This window comes from Chelonoidis abingdonii, chromosome 10, assembly GCF_003597395.2.
Source record: "Chelonoidis abingdonii isolate Lonesome George chromosome 10, CheloAbing_2.0, whole genome shotgun sequence".
NCBI lineage: Eukaryota > Metazoa > Chordata > Testudines > Testudinidae > Chelonoidis > Chelonoidis abingdonii.
Window position 1 is genome coordinate 14661070 of NC_133778.1, and position 17055 is coordinate 14678124.

Genomic DNA, 17055 nt, shown 5'->3' on the forward strand with positions numbered 1-17055 from the left:
GATTGTCTGCTGTTGCTTTCACAGAGGAAGGATTGAGTGACGACATTTACCCAGAATCATCTGCGACACTGTTTTTTGCATTGGGATCTCAACCCAGAATTCCAATGGGCGAGGGAGACTGTGGGAACTATGGGAAAGCTAAAAGATAGCTACCCACAGTGCAACACTCCGGAAATCTCCGCTAGTCTCGGTACATGGACGCGCACCGCCGAATTAATGTGCTTAGTGTGGCCGCGTGCACTCGACTTTATACAATCTGTTTTACAAAACCGGTTTATGTAAAATTGGAATAATCTCGTAGTATAGACATACCCCCAGTGGCCTATTCTAACCACTGGAAACACTTCCTTACAGGGTGACCTAAGGGCATATATATTATAGTCTAATTTAACAGTGTTATGAAAATTTTAAATGAATACAGTGTATGCTTACAGTTAAACTATTCTAAGGCCAAAGTCTGCTCTCAGATGTGGGCATGCACCTCACATTGACTTTAGAGGGAATGATAAATACATACTTGGTAGCAGAAGTGGCTGTGAATACAGTTAGTCCAAGATCTGATACTGCAAATAACAAGAACATGCCTTTTTTTTTTTTCTTGCATGTGAAGAATAGTGGTACAAATACTCCAATACTGATGATAAGCTGTTTCTATCAAATAATGTATTTCATAGTTTAACAAGCTCTTTCTTTATTCATTGTGGTTTGGTATCTGAGCATGGATATCTTTACTGGCACGCTGACTTCATACCATATAAGTGACATAAGACTAACTCTGGCTCATTCTTCCTCTTTTCAGCAATGTAGGCACTTTCTCTTGTGTTTAGTGTTGTTGATCTTGGTGAAGAGGGTTTTTCCAAGTTCTGTAACCTAAACAGGATTTGAATCAGACAGTGTCTCACCTTGATACTACAAACAGTTACAGATCTTCAGTACACAGGCTGGAATTCTCCTCCAGCCCGGATCACTCCCCAGTTCAAAGTCTTTGTCCTCCAGACATGTTTCCAGGTTTGAGTTTTGGGGGCAGTGAGGCCAAGTGGTGATGTTTCTTCCTCTCTTTTATAGTTTCTTCCAGCTTCCTAGAAAGAACCTTTGCTGGGTCAAGCAGCTTTCATTGTCTATGTGCTATCACTGAGAAGTCTCCATATATAGTTCCTGGGATAGTCCTGGGGAGTGTGGATTCCCTTTAGTGGACTATCAGGATATCTTACTCCTTCATTGTTATACCTGTTTTAATTATACATATCACACACACACACACACACACACACACACACACACACACACACACACACACACACACACACACACACACACACACACACAGTGATAGCATAGCACATACAATCCAATAGGATATTAGTGTTCAGCAGATGTAAAATGATACATCACAAGGCATACTTTGTACAAAACATATAATTATATGACAGTGGTGAATATGGGGGTTCCAGGGTGTTGCTTTGAGGCACAGAGTGCCACAGAAGTTACATATTGAAATACTGTTTTTTGTGACCCTGTGATTCAAATATATTTGAATGTTAAAATAACTCTTTGAGGGGTGAAGTACCATATGTAATCTATTTACTTAATAGGCACATTGACAAAAATTCATTGACACTAGGGATGAACTTGGCTTAATAATATCAAGAGGTCTATTTAGAACTCTACTAGTCATTACATAAAATAAACAGATTCATATCACATTGTACAAGTAGGTAATTTAACAGTCCTGGAGAGGAATTTTTTAAAACCTAACACATGAATCTCACAAATCTGTAATTGTGCTCCTAAAATTGGTTAAAAAAAATAAAATAAACCTAACCTACGGTACAGTTACAGCTTTGAGTAGCATGACATATATAATTGCTAACTGTTGAGTCGTGCCTTATTAGAATAGAATTGTCAGTGAGATGACATCCATAGAGGCTTGTGGAAGTCATCAGTATGACTTGACAGAACTAGAAGTCTTTTGGGTTTTGCTAGTAGATTTATTGGAATTCTTTTAAAATCTTTAACTGATCTAGTTTAGTAGTTACTCTTGCTTTTTGGCTTTGGAATATATAAGAGAAAAACAGCTTTTTATAGGAAAGTTGCAATATCTATTGAGTGATGAATATAACATTGATTGCAAGAAACTTGTACCAGTTCTTAATTAAGGAAATGAGATGTTGATGTTGTATTGTGTTAACCTAATTAGATGTCCTCTGAAGACAAGTGAGATGCTTGCAGCAGCTGAAAGTGCATTTGTTAAAATGTGCTTGTCTGTATTCTTGGACTAACCAGTATTTCATCTTCTTCACAGCAACTGCAGTTCTGAATGGAAGTGGCTTGTAGACCGAGCTAAAGTTGGCTGCCGTTGGACATGGCTTCAAGCCCAGATTTCGGAGCTAGAATACAAAATCCAACAACTAACTGACCTTCACAGGCAGATACGTGCCACCAAGGTATTGTCTCTGTGCTCATAAGTGGGCTCTTCAAATAATCCATGGACAGTGTCTCCAGTAATTTTTCTTTTTCTTTTTTTTAACAATTCTGGTATCCAAGCAATGAATTACAAAGGTTAATGAGAAGATGTCAGAAACAAGAAGTATGATGATCTAGAGGGCATGAGCACAGGGTTGGGAGTCAGGACTCCTGAGTTCCAATCCCTGCTCTGTCACTGATTCACTGTGGCTTTAGCAAAGTGACTTTAGTTTACCTATCTATAAAAAAGAAACCAATAATTTTTTGTGCCTAATATATAAAAATATTTTGAGGACTAATAAGTTAGTATGTACAATACAGTGCTTTGAATATGTCAAATGCTAATTATAATTAAAATTACAGTGTGATATCAACTGTTTTGTTTGAACAGGTTTGAAATAAAAAGTAAGGAAGTCAAGATTGCTCAACTCTGATAATATTTTAGGAATGTTATGCTAAATCACGCTATTCTTAGCACTTCAGTTCTGTGGGTCAGCCAACTCATTCCCTGCAAAGGAAGCCAAAAACTCTGCAAGTTCCTGCTCACTAATTGTTCCTGTTATAGTGGCGGTGGTAGAAATGGTTTCTAGGGCTTGCCTTGCCCCTCTCCCTCTGTGGAACTCTCAAGGAGGTCCACCCATGGAACTCTTTGAAATCCATGTAGTACCTATATGAATGTCCTCTGTCTCTGCATCCCTTCACACCCCACACCTATCAGCATGACTGTGGGAGCTGGACAGAAATATGCAACGTGGCAATGACTAAGAGCCAGTATTCTTAGTTATGTGTTTCCTTAGTGGTAGGAGGTATGTTGCCATGTGTCCCATCCCCTTTCTGAGAGGATAATGCTGCAGAAATGATACTTCCTCCCTCACATCTGGGTTGGTCTCCTCAGATTGGAATGTCTCTCTGCTTCTGCAAGTGGAGAGGATGACTTGGCTCTATATTTTTAATCACATACTTTGCAGTTTTTCATCCCTTTATCAACAGTGTTGTTCAGTCTTTGGCTTTGTATCACTTAGTGAATGTCAATATCTGTTTGCTTTTCCATTTAGATTGTTTATCCTGTTCAGATTTTTTAAATAATTTGGGATTGATTTGTATAGTTTGAATATTGTACCAAGGCAGTAGCTATGAAAAGGCTTGAAAGCTTATTGACGAACTCTTTCTTTTCAGTCTCCTGGCTGACAGGTAGTACACTTAGCGCACAAATTTTAATGCAAATTTTTTAATTCTAAATTTTAAGATTTTGGGATTTTTTTAAAATATGAAACAAATGTGAGTTTACAGTGTTTTGGGGAGGTGAAACATCCTAGTTTGAACACTAAACTAGAGTGGGTATGGGGGAGATTCCACTCTGTTGGCATCCAGGGGTACCAGGTGAGAGCAAACCCTCTTCCCTACCCATATGCATTCAGAGGAGGAAGAGCACGGCTCTAGGGAGCCGAGAGACTCTTCTCATTGGAAAACAGTCACCCGGAAAACATCAGTGGAAAACCAAAAACGGCTCTGTTGCCAAAAACTAAATGCTTTGGTTTTCAGGTTCTTGGTTTTTTGGTTTTGGGGTTGGCTTTTTTTTGACCAACAAAATTTTTTTTTTTCCTTTTTATTGTATTTTCTGTGGCAACTCTCTCACTTCCATTTTCCAGCCATTTCTGCTTACAGTCCCCCTGACTACAGGCCAGCCTCCTCTCCTTCCCCTCCCACCTTCTCTCCATTCCTCTTCCCCTTTTCTTTTTTGTTTCTCCTAACCCTCCCCTGTTAATGTCTCTTATCCCTTCCTTTTTTAGTCTCTTGTTTCTGTTAACTCCTTTCCTTTCTTCTTTCCCCTTCCCGCCTCCAGTTGTGCAATATACTAATTTAAAAAAACTTCAATGAAAAACAGTTTTTAAAAAATGGACTTTTTCCTGCATCATGTGGCTTGTGTGTTCTTTCCCTTTCTTCTACTCTTTTTGAATGTTGTGTTTAGATTGTAAATTCTTCAGGGCAGGGACTGTGTGTCTTCCTTTTTGTTTGTAGAGTATCTACTACAACTGAATCATGCTTTGTACCTTTTTGAGTACCACACAAAACAAGTAATAAATAAGCTACATACTAGAAAATCAAGGGAAGATATCAAAGTAGGCTCGAACTACATATTTTTCTCTTCTTCTAAAAGTCTTTTGTTGATGTGAATGGCAAAGAGACATGATTACCTTACAAAATGCAATGAAAAGGATTTGAATTTTCTTTTTCATCCACCCCAAACCAAGGTCTGTGACTGTCAGCTTGAGAGTCTCAAGGCTGGCCGATCCTTCCTTTTGACCTAAGAGAAGGATTAGAAGAATCTGGATTTCCCTGGTCACAAGGCCTAGTTTTCAGCTGCTCCGACTGTGTGGACCTCAAATTGTCATATTATAGTGGTCAAGTATCCTTATGTTTGGGATAAGCGTTAGTCACACCTGGACCATCTCCTGATAATTAGCACAGAGAAACAAGAGCCAGCCTGATGGAGGGCCAGTATGTCTGAAAACATTTCCATTCAGTGGACATGTAGGTCATGGGGTGAGGTATAGCTCAGTGGTTTGAGCATTGGCCTGCTAAACCCAGGGTTGTGAGTTCAATCCTTGAGGGGGCCATTTAGGGATCTGGGGCAAAAATCTGTCAGGGACAGTACTTGGTCCTGCTGTGACGGCCAGGGACTGGACTCAATGACCTTCAAGGTCCCTTCCAGTACTATGAGATAAATATATCTTCATATAATTATCACACCTAGGTTCACTGCAGCAGTTCTTCAGTTTTTTACTTTGCTCTTGGGTGCACAACTTGCTGTTTGGTTTGAACAATGGAGAGATTCAAGAAGACAAGGGCATCTCCATGTTGCTTATGTCCCTCCCAGTTTTCCGTCTAAAAAATAATCCATATTCTAGATTCTAGGGCTAGTTGCCACTGAGACAGGACTTAAGGTGTCATTGTGATGTTGGGGAGGACTATACAATAAAATCACAAACATGGAAGCATCACAGGAGCCTCAGCAAAGGCAGAGACCATATTCCTATTGGGTATTAGAAGTTATAGAGGCTTCTTGATTGAGTTCCACACCATACCATTCCTTCTTCCTCCATAACTTTTAAGTGAGTGCACTGATTAGAAACCAAAACATGAGAAGATGAAGTGGGAAGATCCCATTCTTTCATCACTGAATGGTAGCTCTGATTTATATTTGGATAACTCTAAGTACCGGATTTACGCTCCCAGCTAATGCCACCAAATTCCAAGTTTCTGTACACTTTGCTAAATGGAGAAGAAACACGTAAGTTCAGGCTAATGGCAGATTAGCATGACCAGTTGAGGAAATAGGTTTGGTTGTCTCAAAGCTTTGTTTTGGTTTTGGTTTTATTTTACTATATGCTATAATATCTCTGACTTTGCAGTTTCTTATTTTAGGAAACTGATTTGAATGCTTTTGACACTTTATTTTTGTAATATTTCTTGTGGAGAACAAAGTACAGTGTATTTTTTTTGTTTTTTTAAAAAACATCTGGTTTTCATTATTATGAAAGGCGATATTTATCTTTTTAAACTATTTATACTCCAGATGAGATACTGCAAAAATACATTGAGGCTGATATCTTATTCCTGCAGATGGCCTTGAAGAACAATGGGATTCATAGAAAAATACTTTATATAGGGTTGTTGCCTCCATAAATACAAAACCAAGAAAATACATAACTCCAAAAAAACAATTTATCTTGAATTATGATGAAAGGCTGTTTGTGGTGTTTCATGCTTTGATGAATTAGGGAGAGAAACCTTGACATTTTGCATGGGTGGCAGCAGTGGCGGGGGTGGGAGGGAGGGAACATTTTAAGGACTTTCAGAGTAAACCTCTGAACTGTAAAGATGTTAACTAACTTGGAAATCCAAGGCTGGATTTTTTTTTTCCTACAAAAAGGAAATCATCGAAAACATCAGGCAAAGGATCACATACTTGATTATATCATGTATGGATTTCTAACTTGAATTTTGGCACAGGCTCTGAAACAGTCCTATGACATTTTGTAGGTTTAGTGCTGCTAAGGAAAGAAATGAATGTTACAGCTTTACTATCGCTTAAATGCATTAAGTATTATTTACATATTGTGTGTACTGGGCATACTCAAAACTGTTCCAAAGAGTTGCTGTGGGCTTAAGAGGTATGTTCCAGGTTGACTGCCACTTGAAAATGATTTAGGATGGTTAATTTGTTGTCCACCAACTGTTTTCAATTGCTGTTGTCTAGGGGATGGTGATCTTAGAAGAATTCCCACTTTCCAAAGACGTTTTGAAGAAGCAAACACAATTGACAAACCCAGAAGCTTTATTAAACACCACAGGGAATTCTCAAGCTACCCTTGAGAGACAGGATTTTTTGCCGGAATACGATTTTGAAATGTCACCAAGCAGCCCTACTTTACTTCTACGAAACATAGAAAAACAGGTAAAGTAAAATAAAAACTGAGTTGTCAAATGGAGCCAAGTGACCTATTACAAAATTAGGGCAAGCTACGCAGTATTTATTCACAGAACCGTAAAGATATTTCACATTCCTAGCAGTGGTTGCTGATGAATTTAAGATCTTAAATAAATAAATTGGTCACTAGGTTTACAAATTAACTTTTCATTACTAAAATGTCTATAATTCTGTTTTGATTTAATCAAAGTGGCCATCTCTTGCTTCAGAAAAATAAACAGCTCTAACAGTTTCCCATGTAACTTCTTGTCCTTAATAATTTAGTTTAATGCATTTTTGCTACTGTTTCTCATTTCACAAAATTGTAGCCCTGTAAATGAGTGCAACTTTTCTGTGAAAGTATGTTACATTTTAAAAATAAAAATATCTTTGTTCACCTTCTCTCCCTAACTAATATAGAGCCAATTCTGTGAAAAGTTACATCTCTGTAACCCCACTAACTTCTGTGGCATAGGCATTGCTGAGAACAGAATTTTGATGCATAGTGTCCCAAATATTAATTTCCAAGTTGGATTCTAGGAAATATGCTGTAGACACTAGAAGGTTTTCCTTTCCCTACAAAGTATGCACTTAAAGATATAAGGGGAACATGTTGGTGAACCCGCTATAGGAAACTTGTTAGGATAATGTGGATTAAAACTTGCCTTTTTATTATGTCAAACAAAGAAAATATAAGATTGATTATACATTTAGATACATCACTGGGAAATCTAAACTTTTTAAAAGTCAGCTTAAACATAGTTTCAGGTACTACATCTGCTCCATACTGCCCCTGCCAAGTGTTTGTGACTTTATGATAACATTTTCCTATTTTTAAAATCTTTCCTCTGAAAGGTGTTTTACTGTGAAAGAGGAAACAATAAAACACAAAGTAAACTGGAGGGTATTTTTTAGAATGTCCCCTCTTAACCTGCTTACTTGGAGCATTCAACATGCAGTTCTTTGCAAAACACCTTTACACCAATTAAAGTTAAAGTAACACTTGAGGTTTTTTGAGATGCCAAAAGACAGCTTAAAAAGTGTGCTGTCATCTGAAAAATGACTGAAATTATGGTCGTCTTTATTTATTGACTTGCAAATTCCATGTTAGATTTGCTCCCATTATAAATAAAAAGAGAGTTTATCTAACTGCCAGCCCTGTAAATCAATCTACATCCAGAGACAAGCTTGTGGGTTTTTTTCTTTCACATATCACCAACAATAAAGATGCTGTAGGTCAGGGATGGGCAAACTTTTTGGCTCGAGGGCCACATCGGGGTTGCAAAATGGTGTCGAGGGCCGGGTAGGGAAGGCTGTGCCTCCCCAAACAGCCTGGCCCCTGCCCCCTATCCACCCCCTCTCACTTCCTGCCTCCTGACTGCCCCCCTCAAAACTCCCAACCCATCCAACCCCCCCATACACACATTCCTTGTTCTCTAACCGCCCCTCCCCCTCAACCCCGTCCCCATCCAACCATCCTGCTCTCAGTTTCCTGACTGCCCCTCTGACCCCATTCACATCCCCACCCCCGACAGGCCCCCTGGGACTCCCACCCACTATCCAACCCCCCCCCAGTCCCCTGACCGCCCCCTTCTGTGACCTCCCCCAACCGCCTCCCGGGACCCTGCACCCTATCCAACCTCCCCTGTCCCTTGACTGCCCCCTCCAGGGACCCCCTGTCCCTAACCACCCCACTGGGACCCCACCCCTTATCCAACCCCCTCCACCCAGCCCCTTTCTGAATGTGGCCCTGTGAACATGGGCGGAGGACTCAGGAGGAGCAGGGACAGTCACACAGCCGGAGAGAAGTGGCGGTTTCCCCTTTAAAGTGACGCTTCTCTGGCTGGCTACGTGGCCGCCCGGTGCTCCTCCTGCGTCCTTCGGCCTGTGTTTGCAGTGCTCCTGCCGCCCGCACCTCCCGCCTGTTCCCCTGAGGCTGCGGGTGAGCCTCCCTCCCTGCTCTCCCCTGCAGGCTAAATTTAAAGTCAGAGTAACTATTAAGGTTTGACATTTAAAACACAAAAACATTGTGAAATGTTATATGGACTCTGTCCACAATTCATCACTTTACAAGAAGGAATTCTTAGTCTTAAAGAATTAACTGCATCTATGTGTCACACAAATCTTGAAGTCAAGATTTTTTATATGGGGTGTTGCAGTGTAGTTTTGAACATGCTGTTAAGTAAGAATAAAGGTATGGATTTATATCCGTTCTAGCATCCTTTTGTTTCCATTAGCTCTGACTGTACCTAAACTGGTCACTATTTTACTTTGTTTCAACCAAAGTGAGCAACTAAGAGGATTCTTTCAATGACCAAACAATTTTGTTTTATCAACCAACAGAACATACAAAAAGTAGGCAGCCAGTTTTTTTTCCTCTTCAGTCAATCTTGAAGCCCAGTTCAAAAGTCATGAACTGCAGCTGTATCATCCAGGGCTTTGGAGTGGAGCCCGGAGCTGAAGCGTGGAGCAGCTCTGGAGCTGCAGGTTTTTGCCTGGAGCTGGAGCAAAGCCGGAGCACAGCTTCATAGCCCTGGTATCATCAGCTGCAAAGTTTCTTCTGCCATTATTAATCATAATTATCATCATGTAAGTAAAAATGTGTTCTGCAGGTTACTTAAAAGTTCATGTTCAAGGGTTTTTTTCTTAAATAAATTGCTCTAAAAATATCTAAACTGTGTCCTTGGCAGTGGTTCAACAAGAGTCTAACAAACATAATGTATTGTTTTTTAAAGTTCAAAATAGGACTTGTGAAATAACAAGCATAGCATTTTTGGTATGTACAGAGATCTTGTGTTTACTTGTTCATCATGGAGAAAACTAGATCAAGATTACTAAATGGGGGTGGGGGGACACATTTTAGATTGATGCTTGGTGTGAATGAAAAGTTCGGCTACTGTGTTTTTCAGAGTGCTCAGCTGAGTGAAATCATCAATAATCTAATTGCTCCACTCAATCTGTCCCCCACATCCTCTCCTCTCTCTTCCAAGTCCTGTAAGCAGAAACAACTGATCAATGGCATATCTCTCAGGTAGGTGACAATGTGGTGTAATTTTCATTTCTTGAGGACAGGCTAGTACTGTTGTTTTTTTTTGTAATGTTAAGTCAGTCGAAACTAGTAATTTTACAGTAATAAATATGAAAGAGAGAACGTTTGCTTCTAAACTTAATTAAAGGTAGCAGCTTTGCTTTTGACATTAAAGTATTTTATCAGTTTTGTTCCTGAGGTTGCCATAAATTCCACAAGCTATTACACACATATGAAATCTTCATATGACAAACACAGCTGTGAAGTGGGGTAAAAAAAACACAGTAGGTAAGATCATTCATCATTGCAGACTTAAAATTGTATTTATTGTGCCAGAATGAATTCTTCTGATGACAGTGATATACCGTATATACTCTCATAAGCCAAATATTTTTTAGTAAAAAAGTGACGCATCAGAGAGCAAGGGTTGGCTTATAAATGGGTCTACCCCAAAATTTGATGATTTTAAACTCTATGGCAGGGATCGGTAACCTTTAGCGCACGGCTTGCCAGGGTAAGCACCCTGGTGAGCCAGGCGGGTTTGTTTACCTGCCGCATCTGCAGGTTTGTCCAATTGCGGCTCCCATGGGGCACGGTTCACGGCTCCAGGCCAATGGGGGTGGTGGGAAGTGGCACGGGCCGAGGGATGTTCGGCCGCAGTTCGCCATTTGCAGCCACAGTGAGCTGAGGGGCATCATGCCTGCAGATGCTCCAAGTAAACAAAACGTCCCGACCCACCAGCGGCTTACCCTGACAGGCTGGGAGCCAAAGTTTTCCAACCCCTGAAATATATGGTCAGCTTATGAAAAGGTCATACAGTTTATGCTATTATTACTTATCCATCTTGGGGGGGTCAGCTTATAAACAAATAGGCTAATGAATGAGTATATACGGTAATTGATTAGACTTTGGAGTCTGTTGTCTGGAATAGTCCTGTTTTATGTGATGACTTTCTTTTTTTAACAATGAAAAGACTTCTTTAATAAGAAAAAACAGTAAGGTATCATAATCGTATATTGCAAACATTCAGTGATAATTTACTTTCCTGCATGATTATAGCATATTTTGCGAAATGAATAGCAGAAAAATGTTGGTCAATGATGTCATTTTGCACTTGTTTACAAGTTACATCTTACAAGTTGCATCTAAAATACTGTACTAATAAACATTAGCTTCAGAACAAAATTTGAAGTTAGTGCTGTCTTTATTTTGCAAAAAATGTAAGCACAGAGGTTGTGTGATCTTGAAAGATTAGTAGTCTGCTTTTGCTGAGCTGCTGAATACCCACAACTGCTGTTGATATCAGTGGGAGAAGAGAAGACTTGCCATCTGTGGAAAATCAGGCCCCTTGTGACTCCCCTAAAGTCACAGAGGGTGTTTATGGCAAAGTTTGGAGCAGAAGAGGTTTCCGGACTCCTTATCCTTTGCCTTAACCATAATATTGTGATTTCAGAAGTTATCTTTGATTTGTTTAACCAAATTTATTTCTAGAAATATTTTTGGAACTATCTTTTTAGAATGAGATGTGTCCAATTTTAAACTATACTTGCAGGGGAGGGAGGAGAAATTCCTTGCCTTCTACTCTACACTACTCTTCTAATATAGTCTTGCTGTCATGTCTTAGCCCAAAAGATGTAAACTTGGGGCAGGGGGGCACTGTCGTGTACTTGCTATAGGGTTTCTAGGTTTTTGATTGTTTGCAAGTAACATAAGAAACTTTCAACATGTTTAACTGAGATTTGAAATAGAAAGTGGAAACAGGAAATATTGTGGAAAGTGATACATAGCGGAAAAGGGAATTTGGTTTATTTGTGCTGTCTGATTTTTAGTAGAACTATGTTAAGGGGTTGGTTTTTCTTGTATTTGTTGGAGGCACATAGAGTGTTCATACAAGTGTCTTGTTTTATCAGTCTAAATAAATGAATCACTGACACAGTAGATCTGAGGTATTTTTCAAAACAATGAGTCCTTTTTTCACCGCCTTCCAACTGTGTGTAATAGCTGTCATCCTTGGGGCGTGGAGGCAGACATTGTGTTCTGGAGAAGCATTTACTGCTTGTCAGAGGAAGAGGGTGGAATAAGAGGGCTGCAAACCAGTGAAATACTACTAGTATAAAGCAGTCCATACAAACTAAATTGAACACATTAAAAAGCAAACATTGGAGCTTCTGAATTCCTGTCTCCTACCCAAGCCACTTGTGTTGGCCAGATTGACTTTTAATTCACTGGGGCAAAATGTTTTGCCTTGAACCAAGGCTTTCGCCAGTGCACAGAGTGGTAGCACAGAGTGGTAACCCCTGTGAGCTCCCTTGACTGCAGGAGGGTTTGGTTGATAGGTCCACCTAGGGTGTGCCTACATTGCAGCTGGGAGCGAGCCGCCCAGCCCAGGTAGACAGACTCACTCTAGTAGTGTGGCCATTGTGGTCCAGGCTGGATCTCAAGTCTGTCTACCTGGGCTGGAAGGATCACTCCTCTAACATTTGATTCAGTGGCCTCATTCTCCCCATTATGGTGCATAGGCAGCATTTGCAGAATGGTGGTGGTTGCAAACCCTCTATATAGCCTCCCTTTATCCTTCCTTCCCATTAGAACAAAAACTTACTGTTTAACTATGAACAAAGCCATCTGCGTCTGAAGAGAGGGTAAGATTTCCCCTGTGAGTTCTACCCAGCTCATTAACAGAGGTAACCTTGCTGAGGAAAACCTTGCATGAGAATGAGCCTTGCTTTTGGTGTATTCCAACTTTGCTTAATACACCTCCCGACATCATATCCTTTTGCCAGCAGGTGGAAAGAGTAAACAAAGAGAAATTCATTGTAACCTCCCCCTGTAAATGAAGTTGTGAGGACTGAGTGCACACACTCTTGACAGATCCCCACTGTTGGGAGCATGCATCTTAACTCCTTTTTGTCTAGCAAACAATGACTGTTGGGCTTGCACATGTGGCATGCACCCCTGCATGGATCCAAACTGGGAAAAGGTATAAAAAGGATCTAGTCTCCAACTGCTCTCAATTCTTTTTTCTGGCAGTAAGCGCTGGAGTCTCTGCATGGTTATTCATCCTGATTGCACTGCAGACAGCCCATTTTTATAAATGCTTCTATTTATTTGATAGGTTATAGTTAAACAACATTTAAGATTGATTAGTAGGTTGGTGCTTGGCTTAAGACAGCTAGGTCTGTGTCAGTCATTGCACAATTCCAGATTAGTGTTTGTCCATGTGATGCGCTGTTCTCATCTGGATATCATCCATTTCCTGTTCTAGAGTAGTCATTGTCCATTCTATTACTACTTGTTTTGTGGTGTCCTACAATATTTTGATGCAGATGGTGTGCATCATGAGAAAATGTCTAGATCAGGGGCAGGCAACCTATGGCACGTATGCCAAAGGCAGCACGCGAGCTGATTTTCAGTGGCACTCACACTGGCCGGGTCCTGGCCACCAGTCCAGGGGGATCTGCATTTTAGTTTAATTTTAAATGAAGCTCCTTAAACATTTTAAAAACCTTATTTACTTTACATCCAACTATCGTTTAGCTATATATTATAGACTTAGAGAAAGAGACCTTCTAAAAACATTAACGTGTATTATCGGCATGCGAAACCTTACATTAGAGTGAGTAAATGAAGACTCGGCACACTACTTCTCAAAGGTTGCCGACCCCTGGTCTAGATGGACCAGCACACCAAATGCCTTCAGAGCCTGAGGGGGGAAAAATCTAAAGAACAGACACCATGATCTGATCCTTCATCAGATCTGAAGCATAGGAAGAAGTCAGATGGCCTTTTATCTGCAAATAGACCCTCCTCAATCTTTCTCTCTTCCACCCTTAAGAAATAACAACATGGATCTGGGCAGTTGTCCAGTGCAAACTGATCCTTCACTTAGTCACTTCTCCAAGGCTTCTTGCCTTTGACTGATGACTCCAGAGAGTTTTCACTCTCATTATTTTCTAATCTCAAATTAAACCGGGTGAGTCTTCAAACTTTATTATAATGGAGAGCCCAGAATCAAAATCATGTGGAAATTCAGGTTTTGTATGGTTAAGCTGGCCGCTGTTACTCCTTCTATAAATTGTCAAGATTGATTCTAAGCTCTTGACAGAAATATGTTCTGATACATTTCAGTCAGGGCTAAACATATGAAGTACCTTGGATTCTGGGTAGGCACACAATCCTTGTGCTTCAGTGTGGTCCTCAAGTATTCATCAAATGCCTCATGGTGATCATGGCACATCTAAGATGCCTAGCGATACGGGTAACCACAAAATCTCTTGTTTGTCAAGGCCCAGTCTTCTCAGTGAGTTTCTTCCTAAAAACATAAGAATAGCAATACTGGATCAGACCAATGGTGCTCCTAGCCCAGTATCCTGTTTTAACAGTAGTCAATGCCAGATACTTCAGAACAGAGACTTAAGGCACCCAGAGCATGGGGTTGACCATCTTGGCTATTCTCTATTAACTTCATCTAATTCTTTTTTTAACCCAGTTATACTTTTGGCCTTCACACCATCCCCTGGCAATGAGTTCCACAGGTTGACTTTGTGTTGTGTGAAGTACTACTTCCTTATGTTTTGTTTTAAACCTGCTGCTGTTAATTTCACTGGGTGACCCCTGGTTCTTGTGTTATACGAAAGGGTAAGTAACACTTTCTCCACACAATTCATGATTTTATAGACCTCGGTCATATTTCCCCTCAGTCATCTCTTTTCCAAGCTGAATAGTCCTAGTCTTTTTTAATCTCTCTTCATATGGAAGCTGTTCTATAACCCTAATCATTTTTGTTCCCTTTCTCTGTATTTTTTCTAATTCTTTTTTAAGGTGAGGTGACCAGAACTGCACACACTATTCAAGGTGTTGGTGTACAGTGGGTTTATATAGTGGCATTATGATATTGCTGTCTTATTATCTATCCCTTTCCAAATGATGCTTAGCATAGGTGTTTTTGGCTGCTGCTACAAATTGAGCAGATGTTTTCATCTGCTATCCATAGCGACGCTGAGATCTCTTTCTTGAGTGGTAGTACGAGCAAAGGCACAAAGCATCGTTTTTAACCCTGGAACGAAGGGCATAGTCTCCCAGTGAAGTTGGGGTGGGCCCCAAGTGGGCCGATGGGGAACTAACTACAGTAACGCTAATAACTATAAAAGAAAAACAAAGAGAAATAATGAACTGTACAGGAACAGATGAGAACACTCTTGTAGACAAACTATGAGCACGGAGGAACAAGGATTCTGACTCTAACAATGCAGCTGTAAGAGGGAACCAAAGGGGCGCAACCCTGCACGTCCTCATATAACCTTGCCTGGAGCATGAGGTGACGTACTACACACATACAGGTCAATGGACACTGCTGCAGAAATCTTCCAGAGCATGGCGCACATGCGCATCCATGATTGGAATACATATAGGAACCATCACTAAAAGAAGAATAGCTAATATAGACTCCTTTGTTTTGTATATATAGTTGAGATTGTTTTCCAACCTGCATTACTTTACACTTATTAACATCGAATTTGATCTGCCATTTTGTGGCCCTGTCACTCAGTTCTGTGAGATCTCTTGTAACTCGTAGCAGTCTGCTTTGGACTTAACTATCTTGAGTAATTTTGTATCGTCGGCAAACTTTGCCACCACAATGTTTTTTCCCCCTTTTTCCAGATTATTTATTAAATATGCTGAACAATATTGCCCCCAATACAGATTCTTGGGGGACCCAGCTGTTTAACTCTCTCCATTGTGAAAACTGAGCATTTATTCCTACTGTTTTGTTTCCTCTCTTTTTAACCAGTTAGTGATCCATGAGAGGACCTTCCCTCTTATCCCATGACTCCTTACTTTGCTCAAGAGCCTATAGTGAGGGACCTTGTCAAAGACTTTTTGAAAGTCCACGTGCATTATATCTACTGGAGCACCCTTATCCACATGTTTGTTGATCCCCTTAAGGAATCATAATGGCACTGAAGTAATTGCCAGGATCACCTCTGGAGCCTTCTTTAAAAATTGGTGTCACATTAGCCATCTGTTGTTTGTCTGGTACAGTAGCTGATTTAAGTGATAGGTACATACCAGTTCTAATCATTTCATATTTGAGTTCCTTCAGAACTCTTGGGTGAATACCATCTGGTCCTGGTGACTTACTACTGCTAAATTTAATTCCAAAACCTTCTCTATCTACACCTGAATCTGGGACAGTTCTCTATATTTGTATTTGTCACCTAAAAAAAATGGCTCTGGTGTGGGAATCTCCCTTAATCCTCTGCATTGAAGACCAATGCAAAAGAATTCATTTAGTTCCTTCACAGTGGCCTTTGCTTCCTTGAATACTCCTTTAGCACCTTGACCATCCAGTGGCTGCACAGATTGTTTGGCATTCTTCCTGCTTCTGATGTTCTTATGTTTGTTTTTGCTCTTTGAATTTTTTTGTCTTTTGCTAGCTGCTCTTCTAATTCTTTTTTGGCCTTTTTATACGTTTACATTTGACTTCCCAGAATTTATGCTCTTTTCTATTTTTCTAAGTAGGATTTGACTTTCAATTTTAAAAAGATATCTTTTTGTCTCTTAAAAAAAAATAAAATAGTTAGACTCTGTTTAGCCATGGTGGCATTTGTTTGGTCCTCTAGGGATTTGTTTACACACACACACACTCTCTCTCTCTCTCTCTCTCTCTCTCTTTTAGTTTGCAGTTTGGAGGCATTTCAGGCTTGTGATTGTTCCTTTTAATTTCAATTTAACTAGCCTCCTGATTTTTTTTTTTTTTTCGTAGTTCCCCTTTTTGACGTTAAATGCTCTGTTTAGCCATGGTGGCATTTGTTTGGCCCTCCTAGGGGTTTGTTTGTGTGTGTGTGTGTGTGTGTGTGTGTATATATTGTGGCAAATTGCTGGTATTGTTCTCTGGGTCTCACGCTTTCTCTTCTCTGGGGTAGGTTCAGGGCGATATTGCTTGCCTCTGAACCAGTTCTTAATCACTCCCCTAGTGTCCTGGGAGGAGGGGAGTGGAGAGGGAGGGACCTGGGCCCGCCCTCTACTCCAGGTCCCAACCCAGGGGCCCTGGGGTTGTGGTGAACCACTTGACTAGCGGTTTCTTCCCCTG

The 17055-nt window shown here is 40.4% G+C and overlaps 1 protein-coding gene across 3 annotated transcripts in view; it reads left to right on the forward strand.

The window, feature by feature from the left end:
- KANSL1L (KAT8 regulatory NSL complex subunit 1 like) overlaps positions 1-17055 on the forward strand; it is a 119657-nt gene that overhangs the window by 28681 nt on the left and 73921 nt on the right. For all 3 annotated transcript variants that reach the window (XR_012656622.1, XM_075069952.1, XM_075069953.1), the window contains 3 exons: positions 2303-2444; positions 6725-6922; positions 9844-9965. Coding sequence is in view for 2 of the 3 variants with exons in the window: in XM_075069952.1 (XP_074926053.1) it covers positions 2303-2444; positions 6725-6922; positions 9844-9965 (462 nt within the window). In the remaining variant the exon portion in view is untranslated. The remainder of the gene's footprint in view (positions 1-2302; positions 2445-6724; positions 6923-9843; positions 9966-17055) is intronic.